The sequence below is a fragment of the Takifugu flavidus genome, chromosome 17, assembly GCF_003711565.1.
Source record: "Takifugu flavidus isolate HTHZ2018 chromosome 17, ASM371156v2, whole genome shotgun sequence".
Classification (NCBI taxonomy): Eukaryota; Metazoa; Chordata; class Actinopteri; order Tetraodontiformes; family Tetraodontidae; genus Takifugu; species Takifugu flavidus.
The window spans coordinates 7,878,149-7,889,968 of NC_079536.1; the positions used below are offsets into that span (position 1 = coordinate 7,878,149).

Consider the following 11,820-nt stretch of genomic DNA (forward strand, 5'->3'; position numbering starts at 1 on the left):
AACAAACTCAAAGTAGGGTGGGGATGTTAAACAGTAACCCAGTGCCATAAAACCCGAAGGAAAAAAAACGAACACCAGGTGTGTGTGTGTGTGTGTGTGTGTGTGTGTGTGTGTGTGTGTGTGTGTTTGTGTGTGTGTGTCAGCCAGGCCCTCTAACACCACTCTGAGAAGAAGGTAAGAGATCCATGAGGGTTGAGGTAATGTTTCACAATAATGGTAGAAAAGTAACAATTTTAGACATTTATTTCTCAGCTCTTTAGGTAAATGCTACAAATGTGCACATCAGGGTGAAGGTTTGAAATGCTCATAACATACAGGAAGAGGTTATGACAAATGGTTTGCTTTAAAGACCAAAACAAAGCAAAACAGTAGCCCTGACCAGGAGTGTATCTTGTTTTTATTCCCAGTCCACCGCTTTAATCTAACATTTCCTTTCCGGCATCCACGTCACTAAAACAGGCTCTCAAAAACTAAAGGCAACTTTTGAGGTGTTTCTGAACTTAGAGTATGAGCTAATTAATCAACTGGGTTCATCTCTGAGGTACATCAGCCACTAACAGCAGATAGGTATAAGTAAAACAGATGTATATAATTTAATATGGCTTTAATGTAAACACTTATGTAATGGGTGTCATGGTGGTGTAGAGGTCAGCACATTTATCAATCCTAGGTTCTGGTTTGGATTCTTCTATGTCTTCTCTGTTTCTTCCACTTTTCTCCCCCAGTCCTCAAATGTGACCATTAGGATGATTAAAGGAGCCAAATTTCCCCAGATCAAAGTGTGTGAGCAAACAGCATACCAGGAACCTGTCCAGAATGTACTGTCTCTCACCTGGTGACAGCTAATTTGGTCTCCAGTACCGCCACGAGCAGATTAGGAATAAGTGACAGCTACTATTATAATGATGAACAAAATTGTGCATAAGTATAAAAGCCACAAATAAATTAAATTCATTCTAGCAATGACTTCATTGTTCTCTGATATATTATGTTACATGGAAATAATTATAGTAAATATATATTTTTTTAAATTCTTAAACCTAAATCATCCTTTGCGTTGTGACAGCCAGCCAAAATGTCCTCACTTCACTTGTAGATTGATTAATTTGGTACTCAATCTGTAACAAAAACGAACACACACACACAAATCATTGTACTTCTATCTTTGTGAAGACTTTCATAAATATAATACATTCTCCAGCTGTAGCTCTCCACCCTTAAACTAAACCTCGAACTCCAACCAAATCTTCACCCCTCAGAACTTTGAACTCCCCCCCCCCCAAATTCCCAATATTTATTTGTGATAAATCATTTATTTATTATATGAAAAATGCCATTTGTATGTGATAAGCTGATCAAAAAACACATTTTGAGAAAGAATAATCTTAAATGTATTGAAGAAAATAAAAGAAGCAAACTAGTAACAAATATTTCGGTGAGGTTACTCAATTTGCATAATTTCATTTTATATGACAATCGCAAAAAAAAAAAATTTCACATCTTCTTTCGGACTAGTACTACTAAAAGGTTTCAAATGTTCTTTCCAAGCAGGCACATGATGCACCGCCTGTTTCCTAAGAATGTGAGCATGTCTACACAGTTTAGAGTGGTCAGACTTAAAAACACCTCATTGACATTTTGCAGATCAAGGTTTTCCAAATATGTCAGCCGGAAGATGTGATAGGGAATGAAGCAGACTGCCATGATGGCTGCAAAGTACAAGCTCTTCAAATGGGCCGCAAAGTCCTGCTGGAAAGTGCAGGACTCCCGATGCTTTCTGTACAGAACCCACGTAGCGTTGGCCTGAAGGGCCGTCAGCATGGAGGACACCAATATGATCGCTATGCTAACGATGTAGTTGAACACCTTGCCTCCAGACTTGATGTGTTTGCCGAAGACGAAGCAGTGTGTTATGTTGTGTGACCCGCTCTGCTCTGGATCGTTACCGTAGTAAACGGACATTATGCATGGGAACACCACGAGCACCACCAGCCACACCACGATGCTGACAAAGAGGGCGTGAACCCTGTTGATGGAGACCTTCGGCCCTGATCTGCAGTAGAACGTGACTAGACGCATGGACAGGATGATCACGTAGAAAATGAAGGACATGTACATGTGGATGTGGATCATCCCACTGATGGCCCTGCACCAGCCGTGGCCCAGGTTCCAGCGAGTGGTGGCGTGATAGTACATCCTGAAAGGCACAGTGAGGAGGAAGATGAAGTGGGTGAAGATCAGGTTCAGCATGGCAATGGAGGTGCTGGAGGTCACGTTTGACTTCATCATGTACATCATCAGGCTCAGGCTGATGGTGCCGCTGAAGAGAACCACACAGTAGATAGCCAGGAGAGCGGTGTGGTGCTGTCCCGTTGGCTTGTTGTCATCCATTGAAGTTGGTGTTACGAAAGATATATACACCTCCGTTCCGAAAGGTACAGAACTGGACGTAACATTCGGTACCATAGAAGTCATGTTGTGCAAGGAAACTGCAGACAGATTAAAAAGTGTTAGAAAGAGAGCAAAGTTGGTAATGACCATCATTGGATTTTTGCTAAAAAACCTGCAATTACACAAGAAGTTTAAACCGCTCACTTTCAATGATGAAACGGGAACTACAGCCTGTAATTCTACCCATTTTTGTTTGCAATTGTACTATTGTTGAGCAGTTTGATCTGCTGTTTAAGAGTCTTACATTGTCTATACTCTCCAAAGGTAGCATCATATTGACCGAGTACAAAGTCAAAACAATGCTCACTGTTCTTACTTACCGTACATTGTGTTTCGCAGAAACCCCCGCTGTTGATTGCTTTTATGTTTAACTACGACGATCAACACATCCTCTAGTCCATTATGCTGGCAACAATGTCAAACAGTTGGTGTTTTACATTGGACAAGCACACAAAACGTCCAAAGAAAATGTCCGAGTCTGACAAGCCTCAGTATGTAGCAGCATGAAGGGTGGAAGTTGGCATCTTCATTTGTGAGAAACCAAACTTCTAGTTTTGCATACTGTGTGCACTGTCTATGTGTGTGTGTGTGTGTGTGTAGGGTTGTGTGTGCGCTCTCTCAGGCAGATGGGGGGTGATTTCACACATGCGGACTCAACCACAGCCTGTTACTTCCTCCTTCCTGATACTTACAGGCAATTAAAATGGCTCATTTATATTCTTTCTGCATTCTACACCTAAACAATTAGAATAGGAAAACAAAGAAAACAAAGGCACTATAGTATGGTTCAGTCAGGGAAACTCACAAAAAAGGAAGATTAATGTAATTTACAGTTGTACAGGCAGTTTCTGCATTTTCTTAAAATGAAGAAAACAATAATGTAACACATTATTAATATAGTATATTATTTTACCAACATTGCTACACACATTTTCATACAGTTGAGCCAGGCAGAGTTCAGGATGTGGTCACATTGGTTATAACTGAATGATTTCTGATGAAACGCACTCTTCATATTCCTGCAGTACTATGAGCCCTCTAAGGTGATGGTCGTGATGTTTACTTGGTCAGAAAAATGAAGCTACTTTAAGTGGAAAAAGGAGGAAAATGTCACACAACAGAATTGGATAATTTATTTTTATTTTTCAGTTTCAATAATCACTGTCCCCACATTAACGAACATTCCCCACCTAGTACTTTAAATGCACCCAAGCCTGACTTTTATCTGTAAGCCATATTTAAATTTTGCCCATCATTCTCTGCCCATCACAATAGTTAGAATGTAAAAAATATAATTGCTAGAATGAAATCTGTTTTCCGCCATTTGTACATGCAGTAGTCCTGTACAGTTGAGCTGATACAGTAAGTTAGATCAACTTCCCTTTTTTAGAAAGTGCTACAGACAGCTTGACAGGAACTTGTGCCAGACACTTTTTTTTCAAGTTTTCATTCTCTGGGAGCTCATAACTCAGTAGAGTGGCTTATTAATTATTTAACAATGATTAATAAAAACACAATGGGCATAGACATAATGTACAAAGTATATAAATGAAGTAATACAACAAATATTACTTCATAATTAATAATTAATCATTTGATTTTGCTTATAACATCTAACAGTTTCATGTCATTTTCACAGCAATAGACAGTAAAAGACAGTCCTACACACCTCACATAAATACTCTAATATTGTAAGAAAATATATTAAAAAAAGATTAAAGGCAATTCCTCAACCAACCAATATTTCCTCTCTAGTAGAGTGTGTGTGTGTGTGTGTGTCTTGTGCACAGTAACACATTTTGTCTAAGGAAAATGCATCTTGGGTCTCCTCCACAGCGCCAGTCTTTGTGAGGTGAAAGTGTGTGTGACCACACTGAGCAGCATCAGAAAAATGGTCATCGACATCACGATCACGTAATGACTAATGCTGCAAGAGACAAGAGTGAACGTGAAAGCCACGGAACAGGGAGGGGGCGTTTGTGTGCACAAGCCAAGTTTTTAATCTGTTATTAATTAGGACTTCAAGAGCCCGAGCTGCTCGGCTCGCTCACCTTGTACCAATGTCCAACCAGCTCCCGTAGTCTTGCACCAGGAAGAAAAAATGCTGTGCGTAAAAAGAGCAAGTTAAAAATTCATTGTGCAAGTTTCACATCCTGTGTTCTAAAAGTGCAAATGAAACATCTTCTACATGAACTGGAAATGTCTTACAAGGGCCATCAAGTCAGATATGACCAGGACGATGAGGAATAGGCTGGAAGACAATAAGAATTTATCGATGAGTAAGAACTTTAATCCATCTGCCTATAGAATCAAACCTTATATTAACAAATTAACTGATACAATACCTTCTTGAAGACAGCTGTGTTACAACTTGAATAGTCTCAAATGTGCACATGACTATAATGAATGGGATGATGACCTAAAAGAACAAAGAATAAGATAGCTAAACAATTGACAATAACTTTTATAAACTGGGACTTTATTGTAACAAGGACTATTGAAGAAAATGCTTTAAAGGTCATTAAAAAGTAAGTAATATCCCATGGTTAATTATCAACCTGCTCACAGGAAGTAGACAGAGAAATTACGGCTCCAGGCTGGTTTACCATGCAAGGGTCAATAATATGCAATTCCTAGTTTGGTCACTAAACAAGGTGAAGCATTTTATAAAATGTATGCAGCAAAAAGTGGATCCACAGCCTAACACTTTTGGTTGCCATGTTCATGAGGTAGATGATAACAAGTCAAACACAGAGACACAAGAGGCCTTTTTTGGGGGGGGTACATATCAAAATACATTACCTTCCACATCATCAGGCCTCCCATGATGAAGGGGTTGAAGACAGTGAGGAAACAATAAACTGATGTTGGATCAAAACTAGGAAATAAAGGAGAAAGAAGTACTTTGTAAAACTATGCACATCCATATACGTCTCTAAATATGAATATATACATGCCTGTTGATAGATGCTATGTTCCCTGTGCCAAAGAAAGCAGTTATTATAAAAAACACCTGCAGAAAAAATGTTAAGGACAAACAAAGTGTGTTTTCTACTCTTAAACACCACACTAAAATATGGTGCAAGTTTAATACTCTGCTAGTGTGATTTAAATAACATGGATACAAAAAAATAAGATCTTCTGATGTCATCCAGCTTCAACTGACGGATCTTGGAGATGTCGATGTTTGCTGAAAAATCAATGGTGGAGAGCTGAAAGGAGATGTGGACAGGATAGCCAAATTATTCTCCAATCTACTCACACTCAGGGTACTTTAACTTTCACTCAACATGTATGCATGTCTTTGTACTGGGACAGGAAGCCAGAGTCCCTGGAGGAAACGAGCGATGGCACTAAGACAACCATGCTGTCCGTCTGAATAGTGCTGGTCACGTGTAAAGAATCAAATCTAAGCTATTGAATGCGCTACCTCCTGTCTGCCAGGAACACCCTGAGCCAGCATGGCCTCCTGTTCAATATTGATCCACCCATACATCAGCCAAGATAACGCCGGGGGAAACAGTGCTTCTGATCTGTGGAGAATGTATTTGCATCAAGAAGGTTTTACTTAATGTTTAATTTGCAGCACTGTTGGGAGACTTACCCAGTGCTGAGAAGCAGGTACGTGGCAGTGAGTGAAAGGAGGATGCTGAGGAGCCTGTGGAAAAGTCGCGTGGAACTCAGCAACGGAACCAGTAGTGAAGAAGCTGGTGAGGGAGGAATGGTAAATAACAATGACATAAATTAATGTATGGATGAGCTATCAATTTAAATCTCTAATTATTTAGTGGTCTCTTGAACCCATCTACCCAATGTGGTCCAGCTGACGATCTGATTTAGAAGGGGCAGACCCTGTTTCTGCTGCAGACTGGAGTGTGTGAGGAATGGTACATACGCACACACCACCACGTGGAGCATCTGTATAGTTCAAAAGCTCAGGTTTGTGATTTTTGTTCGGAATTCACACATTTAATTGCATTCTAAATCAGTAGAGGCGCTACCTGGATAGCAAACTGTTGTCTGTCACATGGATGTAGCACTGATCTCTGCCACAATGAGAACAGGAAGCAGGCTGAAGTGAAGAAAGTCATTACACCACCGCACAAGCTGAGGAAACAATTGTCACATGTGGTCTTATTTTTGGCATCAGCCATTAAAATGAACACTTGTGTCTCATAGTATGCACTGTGATGATGATGCGTAAATAAATAGAGGAAGCACTCACACCAGATGAATATTAGATTCTCTACCCATAACAGGCATCAAGGGGAACACAGCCAGACACAGACAGCTGAAGAACCAGCTTAATGACCACAGCTACACAAATACAAGAAATCATAACTTTAGGCATTGTGGGGAAACTGTCACAGTAGACTGCTCATATGTGCAAAAAACCATAAGTCAATTTAAAGAAAAATAATACAGTTTTTTCACTGGTTTATTTCTAAATTCAGTCAGACTCAATCTGACTTTCTTTGAATTAATTTTGTCCATAAAAAAAATAATAGTTTGAAGATTCAGTGCTGTTAAGGCTTGTAGGTAGCAGAGAATAGCTAAAATGTAACCTTAAGAAATGCCGAATTGTGTACAGAAGTAGAATAAAATATGTTTATCGATATAAATAAAGATTTCATCGTGTCACCCTGCATTTGTAATTTTCTTTGCTTTTCAGGTATGCAGAAAATCTATTTTTCATTACAGCGCTTTGGTTTAAGTACCAGTGCTGTAATTACCTTGGACCTGCCAAAAATTCCACACACGAAAGGCCAGAGAGAGAGGACGGCCAGGCCCAGGGTCAACATGGCGCGGTGGAAGAAACTCACCACCTGGGGGCAGCAAAGGTGAACATTCAGCATTATTCAGCGCATGAAATAATTATGAGCGCCAAATAATCCAGATTCAGTGTATTTAATCACCTACCAGCAGCTCAACTCCTAATGCTACCAGCAGAAAATAACTTAAACATTTCCACAGTGGCAGAGAGGGAGCAGAGTGAATCAAATCTGTCAGAGTTCCAGACCTGCAAAGGATCAATAAAGCTGTTTAAAGAAGAAAAGAGAGAAGAAAAACCTAAAAATCTAAAACAATATTATACAACAGCTCTCAGGAGCCGATAACAATGAAGGAAGTGACATGTAATGTAAATAACTTCAAGATACAGCTGCTATGTATTGATTATTCATTGATGGTTATTATTTTGGCGCTGGTTAAGATCCAATGCTTGCAAGACAAGATTTGCTAATCCAGCCTCGCAACCGTAGGTGGTAGTTACACAGATAACTGAGCAGACTGCAATAACTCTGCATTTATAATCTGCACCTGTTTACATTTTCTGTGTTTTACTCACTCTTTAAGGACAGAATACCACACAGGGACAGGCAGCAGGCAGTAAATATAGTAGGTCATCGGGCTCTTTTGGACAAGTAGGAATGCAACAATCGCCACAGCCAAGCACATAAAAACCCTCGCTAATGTGTGATTCGGGATCTGCAAAGAAGTAAGAATCTAGTCTGACCCACGTGTTTAATAGAAAGTGATTACAAAGTTGGGTACATTAACTTGTATGCTCTGACCTGTCGGAGGATGCTGGGATTTCTGATGAGGCTGGCGTGTGTCTTCAGTATTAGAAGGACAACATAAGATGTCCAGCCTACAAATCCAAGAACAACACTGCAACCCAGGAAAAACCTGTCGTAGGTGTGGTAGTAGACCAGACCTTCCAGTGCGTGGGATATCAGAGACTGACACAGAGAAACCTGATGGGAGACAAAAGAAAGGCGGACTAATTTTAGCAAATGGTTCAAATCTAAGCAGTCTAACTGGCTTTTAGTTGTTTTCAGAATACTCACAGCATCAACATACTTCTGTAACCGAATCAGCATTTTGGCTCTTTCGATAAATTCTTCTTGTTTTGACTCAGTCAGAAGTCTGGAAGAAAGGTTTAGCGTGAACAATAACAATTGCAAAAATCTCCCTCTTCTTGATTATAAACCCAAATGTGTTTCTTTTGCCCTGATACAGACATTAGTATATAAACGACAGTGACCTGATATATGTTCTTGGCTGCACTTACTGATATGGGGTGAAGAAAAATGACAGCGTTGTATCCTTTCTCTGGGTCATTTTAACCTATATAAAAAAAAATAGTTTACACAAATTTCTGTAAAAATATTTAAATACAATATAGGAAGACAGTGTGTAAAGTTACTGCTTTCAAGTTACTACGATAAACCAATTCTACTGTGAATAGCACTACATCTTATCACCTGATTATACAGTTACCTATTATTGCTAATGAAAACTAATATTTCCTTTCATTCAATAACTAAGGAAGAAGTGGTGTGTTTATAGTCATTTACAATCCTGATTAAGGATAAATCTTAAGTTAGGGCAGTGCTGCATGATTTAGTACCTTGAATTGCTCCAGTACTTGAAGAGCATTTGTGTACATGCTTTGTGCCTTGAAGTGGTCAGTGTTGTTGAGGTAGGGAAGAGGTAAAACACCCTGAAATTACACATAGCATTAAGATACATAGAAAGTGAATTTTTTTTAAAAATGTGTACAACCATATTGTTGTTGAGAGTTTTATGAAGAATCAAAATAAGCATTTTAAGCTACAAATGGTTTGTGTATGTCCATTATGCTGAACATATTTGTGGACTTACAACAGAGTTGACAGGGATGGGAATGCCAATGAGAGATGCCATGAGGGTGGCTATGTCAGCCTGCAGAAAAGAGTTTTGTACTGTCAAATTTGATTTATTTGCATATTTACATATACGTCAGCAACAATTTGATCCTGACCTGATTGACGTCAACTCTACGAATCTGCTCCAATTTCCAATCTCAGTAAAAAGAAATTGAAAACGTTAGCATAATAACAGTCAGCCAATGTCACAAAACAACCAAAATGTGTGTGAGTTTAGTACCTTGTAGGTACTCATCGATGTAGGGTTGGGGATCAGTCGCTCTCTGAGCAGTTTGGACTCCAGCTCCCCACACCACCAAAGGAGTAAGAGTCTCTGAGGGATGGCCTGCGCCATGTGAACCTGGAGACACGGGCATAAAGTAATTCTTGAGAGGAAACATACTGTGCGACAGACATTTGTGAGGCATATATTAGAGAAATAATTTCACCCCAGTTTGTCATTCCATGATCAGAAGTAAACACGTAAGCTGTTCTCCCATCATAATTAAAAAACTCCTCTATGATAGAAACCACCTCAGCAACACCACTGTCCACCAAACCAATGTTGTTAAGATACTGCCTGGAAAAAACAAGAAATAGAAGTAATTCAGCAAACAATTAGTATTGAGCAGATTTACATTCGATATTAAAATGCATAAATAAAGAAACAAGGAGTCATAATGTTATCCTTAGTCTTACTGTGACATTGGTCTGTGTGCGTGTCCATTTGTGTCGATGCCCAGCAGATGTAGAAAGAAGACATTTTTATCTTCAAGGAGATAGGCCTTCAGGCTGGAGTTTGACTTTGCTGAATGAAAGAATGACTAGTACACAAAAAGAAAAGTCAACACAGACATTCACTTTGGTGAATTCTTTCTTTAAAAGAGAGCCACCTCTGAAAAAAAGCCTCTATCGATTACAATATTTATCATTGGCAATGTTATTAGCAATTCCACTAGCATACTTTTACTTGAGTGAACACCCAGGTGTCCAGTCTGGATGCATCTGTGGAGGCAAAATCCTCTTCTTCTGCTGGGTACGTGTGTGTGTACACATGATCTCCACTAGCACCTGGGGAAAATGGCCCAGCATGAAATGGCATTACGGTTTTCTATCAATGATAAAAAAAACAACAACAACACGTTTTTAAAACCACAAGAGAAAATTTCACGTAGTTTAGTAACTCATTATGTGCAAGAGAGTGTGTGTACCTTTGGCAAACATGGGCAGAATATCAGGGCTGCCCCAGCACCAGGTGCGTCTGCTCTGGTTAAACACAGAGTCGAACTCAACTGGATTCTCCTTCCACCCTAAACAGACACATGAGTACATATAACCCAAGCTTCAGCCAAATATAAGCAAAAATGTCATGCAGCATAGGGCACACACCCACCTTTAGCAACGGCACTAACATCCTCATAAAAACCTGCGATGAGAGCAACATGACCAGGACGAGACTCAGTGGGAACCCGTGTGTGCGACACCCCCCAGGTGCCCTTCTCTTCGATAATACTTCTGATATTTGAGAATCACATCGTGGCACAGTAAATTATGTACCACAATATGGTAAAGGCAAGCTAGAACACAGGAAAACTGTATCCTAGATCTATAAATAAGGTACCTAGTAGCACCCAATCAATCAGTTTAGAGCCATACCTTAGGTATGGGGTCCTGGAAGAACCATTGTGCAGAGGCATGAAAAGACTGTCTGCTCTGAGACCGTCAGCAACAATTAAGATAAGTCTGGAAGCAGGAGGTGGCAATAGCGTGGCATGGGGAGGCATGCCATGGACCAGAGGGGATGTGAAGTAGATGTCAAAAATAGACAGGAAGAAGACAATGTGCACTGTTAATCCAACCAGGAAGAAGGTGATCATCCTCATTTTGGAGTGAGCTGAGTCTGCAGGGCATTAGAAGGGTGAAGACCTAAATTAAAACACAATACACATGACAAATGAAGCGGAAAAGCATGATTTGTTTGTCCTTGTGTTCAAGATGAAGATATTTCAACCCCAAAACGTGTTAATGACCCTTTATTCAACATGAAGAGAAGGTTTCTGTAGTATGACAATGGAGAATTCCAACGTGTTTTCAATCGATGTTTATTTCTGACAGACCACAATCGGTAAAGTACGCTTGTTGACATAGGTAATCGGTTACAACGTTGTCGTGACAGAATAAGAAACCTTACCTGTTTGTTACGTAGTATTCGTGAGTAGAGTTAGCCAAAAGAAAGGGAGAATAGAGTCTGTTTATGAATGAATGGGAGAGTAGTGAGATTTACAACCAATTTAGCCATTCCCCTGATTCAGCATCCACTCCTCGCGTGTAACGAAAAACAAAACCCGACGGATGCTTTACTTAAGGGAAGCAAGATCAACATAATCTTTAAACGCTGCCAATTACAAAACCAACTGTGCCGGCGTTTAAGAAGATTAGCTCAAGACATTCAGCTATAACTGACATCAACTTCCTTATTGTGACTGACGTTCGACGCTGTTGCGCGTCCTAGTAACTTACATGGAATTATGGGTATTGTAGTTAAATTCGGACAATGGGATTTCTTTAAATATTATGTTTAAAATCAAAAGCATTTTCACATCAAGATACACAATTGTGTTTTATATTTTACGTTGTGTGAAAATGTGCGTTTTTTTCTCCATATCGACATTTTCATAAT

The 11,820-nt window shown here is 39.6% G+C and overlaps 2 protein-coding genes and 1 long non-coding RNA gene across 5 annotated transcripts; 1 reads left to right on the top strand and 2 right to left on the bottom strand.

Annotated features, from left to right (window-relative positions):
- Nucleotides 1-225: 225 nt before the first annotated feature.
- On the bottom strand, nt 226-3,061 carry LOC130513853 (probable G-protein coupled receptor 141). 2 transcript variants are annotated; one of them, XM_057013031.1, is made up of 2 exons: nt 2,772-3,061; nt 226-2,489 (listed from the first exon to the last, which is right to left on the bottom strand). In XM_057013031.1, exons 1-2 carry the CDS (start codon nt 2,776-2,778, stop codon nt 1,531-1,533), a joined length of 966 nt encoding a protein of 321 aa, XP_056869011.1. In that variant the 5' UTR covers nt 2,779-3,061; the 3' UTR covers nt 226-1,530. The 2 variants fall into 2 exon arrangements, with proteins under 2 accessions (XP_056869011.1, XP_056869012.1); XM_057013032.1 differs by having other exon boundaries at nt 2,777-3,051.
- A 513-nt stretch (nt 3,062-3,574) lies between these two features.
- pign (phosphatidylinositol glycan anchor biosynthesis, class N) lies at nt 3,575-11,640 on the bottom strand. Of its 2 annotated transcripts, none has more exons than XM_057013026.1 (29): nt 11,332-11,640; nt 10,797-11,040; nt 10,534-10,655; nt 10,352-10,450; nt 10,105-10,211; nt 9,840-9,964; nt 9,590-9,720; nt 9,382-9,501; nt 9,257-9,297; nt 9,118-9,177; nt 8,864-8,956; nt 8,525-8,580; nt 8,301-8,379; nt 8,025-8,207; nt 7,799-7,938; nt 7,372-7,471; nt 7,185-7,277; nt 6,677-6,768; nt 6,453-6,558; nt 6,261-6,369; nt 6,056-6,158; nt 5,882-5,984; nt 5,577-5,663; nt 5,409-5,464; nt 5,254-5,329; nt 4,797-4,870; nt 4,660-4,702; nt 4,503-4,555; nt 3,575-4,378 (listed from the first exon to the last, which is right to left on the bottom strand). In XM_057013026.1, the coding sequence occupies exons 2-29, from the start codon at nt 11,021-11,023 to the stop codon at nt 4,255-4,257; spliced, it is 2,802 nt and encodes a 933-aa protein (XP_056869006.1). In that variant the 5' UTR covers nt 11,024-11,040; nt 11,332-11,640; the 3' UTR covers nt 3,575-4,254. The 2 variants fall into 2 exon arrangements, with proteins under 2 accessions (XP_056869006.1, XP_056869005.1); XM_057013025.1 differs by having other exon boundaries at nt 10,797-11,066; nt 11,332-11,639.
- Nucleotides 6,263-8,998, top strand: LOC130513854 (uncharacterized). Its single transcript, XR_008946845.1, has 2 exons — nt 6,263-6,390; nt 7,124-8,998. It is a non-coding gene; the product is annotated as an uncharacterized LOC130513854 (long non-coding RNA).
- Nucleotides 11,641-11,820: the final 180 nt, after the last annotated feature.

What these genes read in the sequence shown, in the direction of transcription:
- pign (XM_057013026.1), bottom strand. Translation starts at nt 11,023, where the DNA reads ATGAGGATGATCACCTTCTTCCTGGTTGGATTAACAGTGCACATTGTC. An exon ending in TACAGAAGTATGTTGATGCT is followed by an intron (nt 8,208 to 8,300) that starts GTGAGTATTCTG and finishes GTCTCCCATCAG; the next exon opens with GTTTCTCTGTGTCAGTCTCT. An exon ending in ACACAGCTGTCTTCAAGAAG is followed by an intron (nt 4,703 to 4,796) that starts GTATTGTATCAG and finishes ATTGTCTTCCAG; the next exon opens with CCTATTCCTCATCGTCCTGG.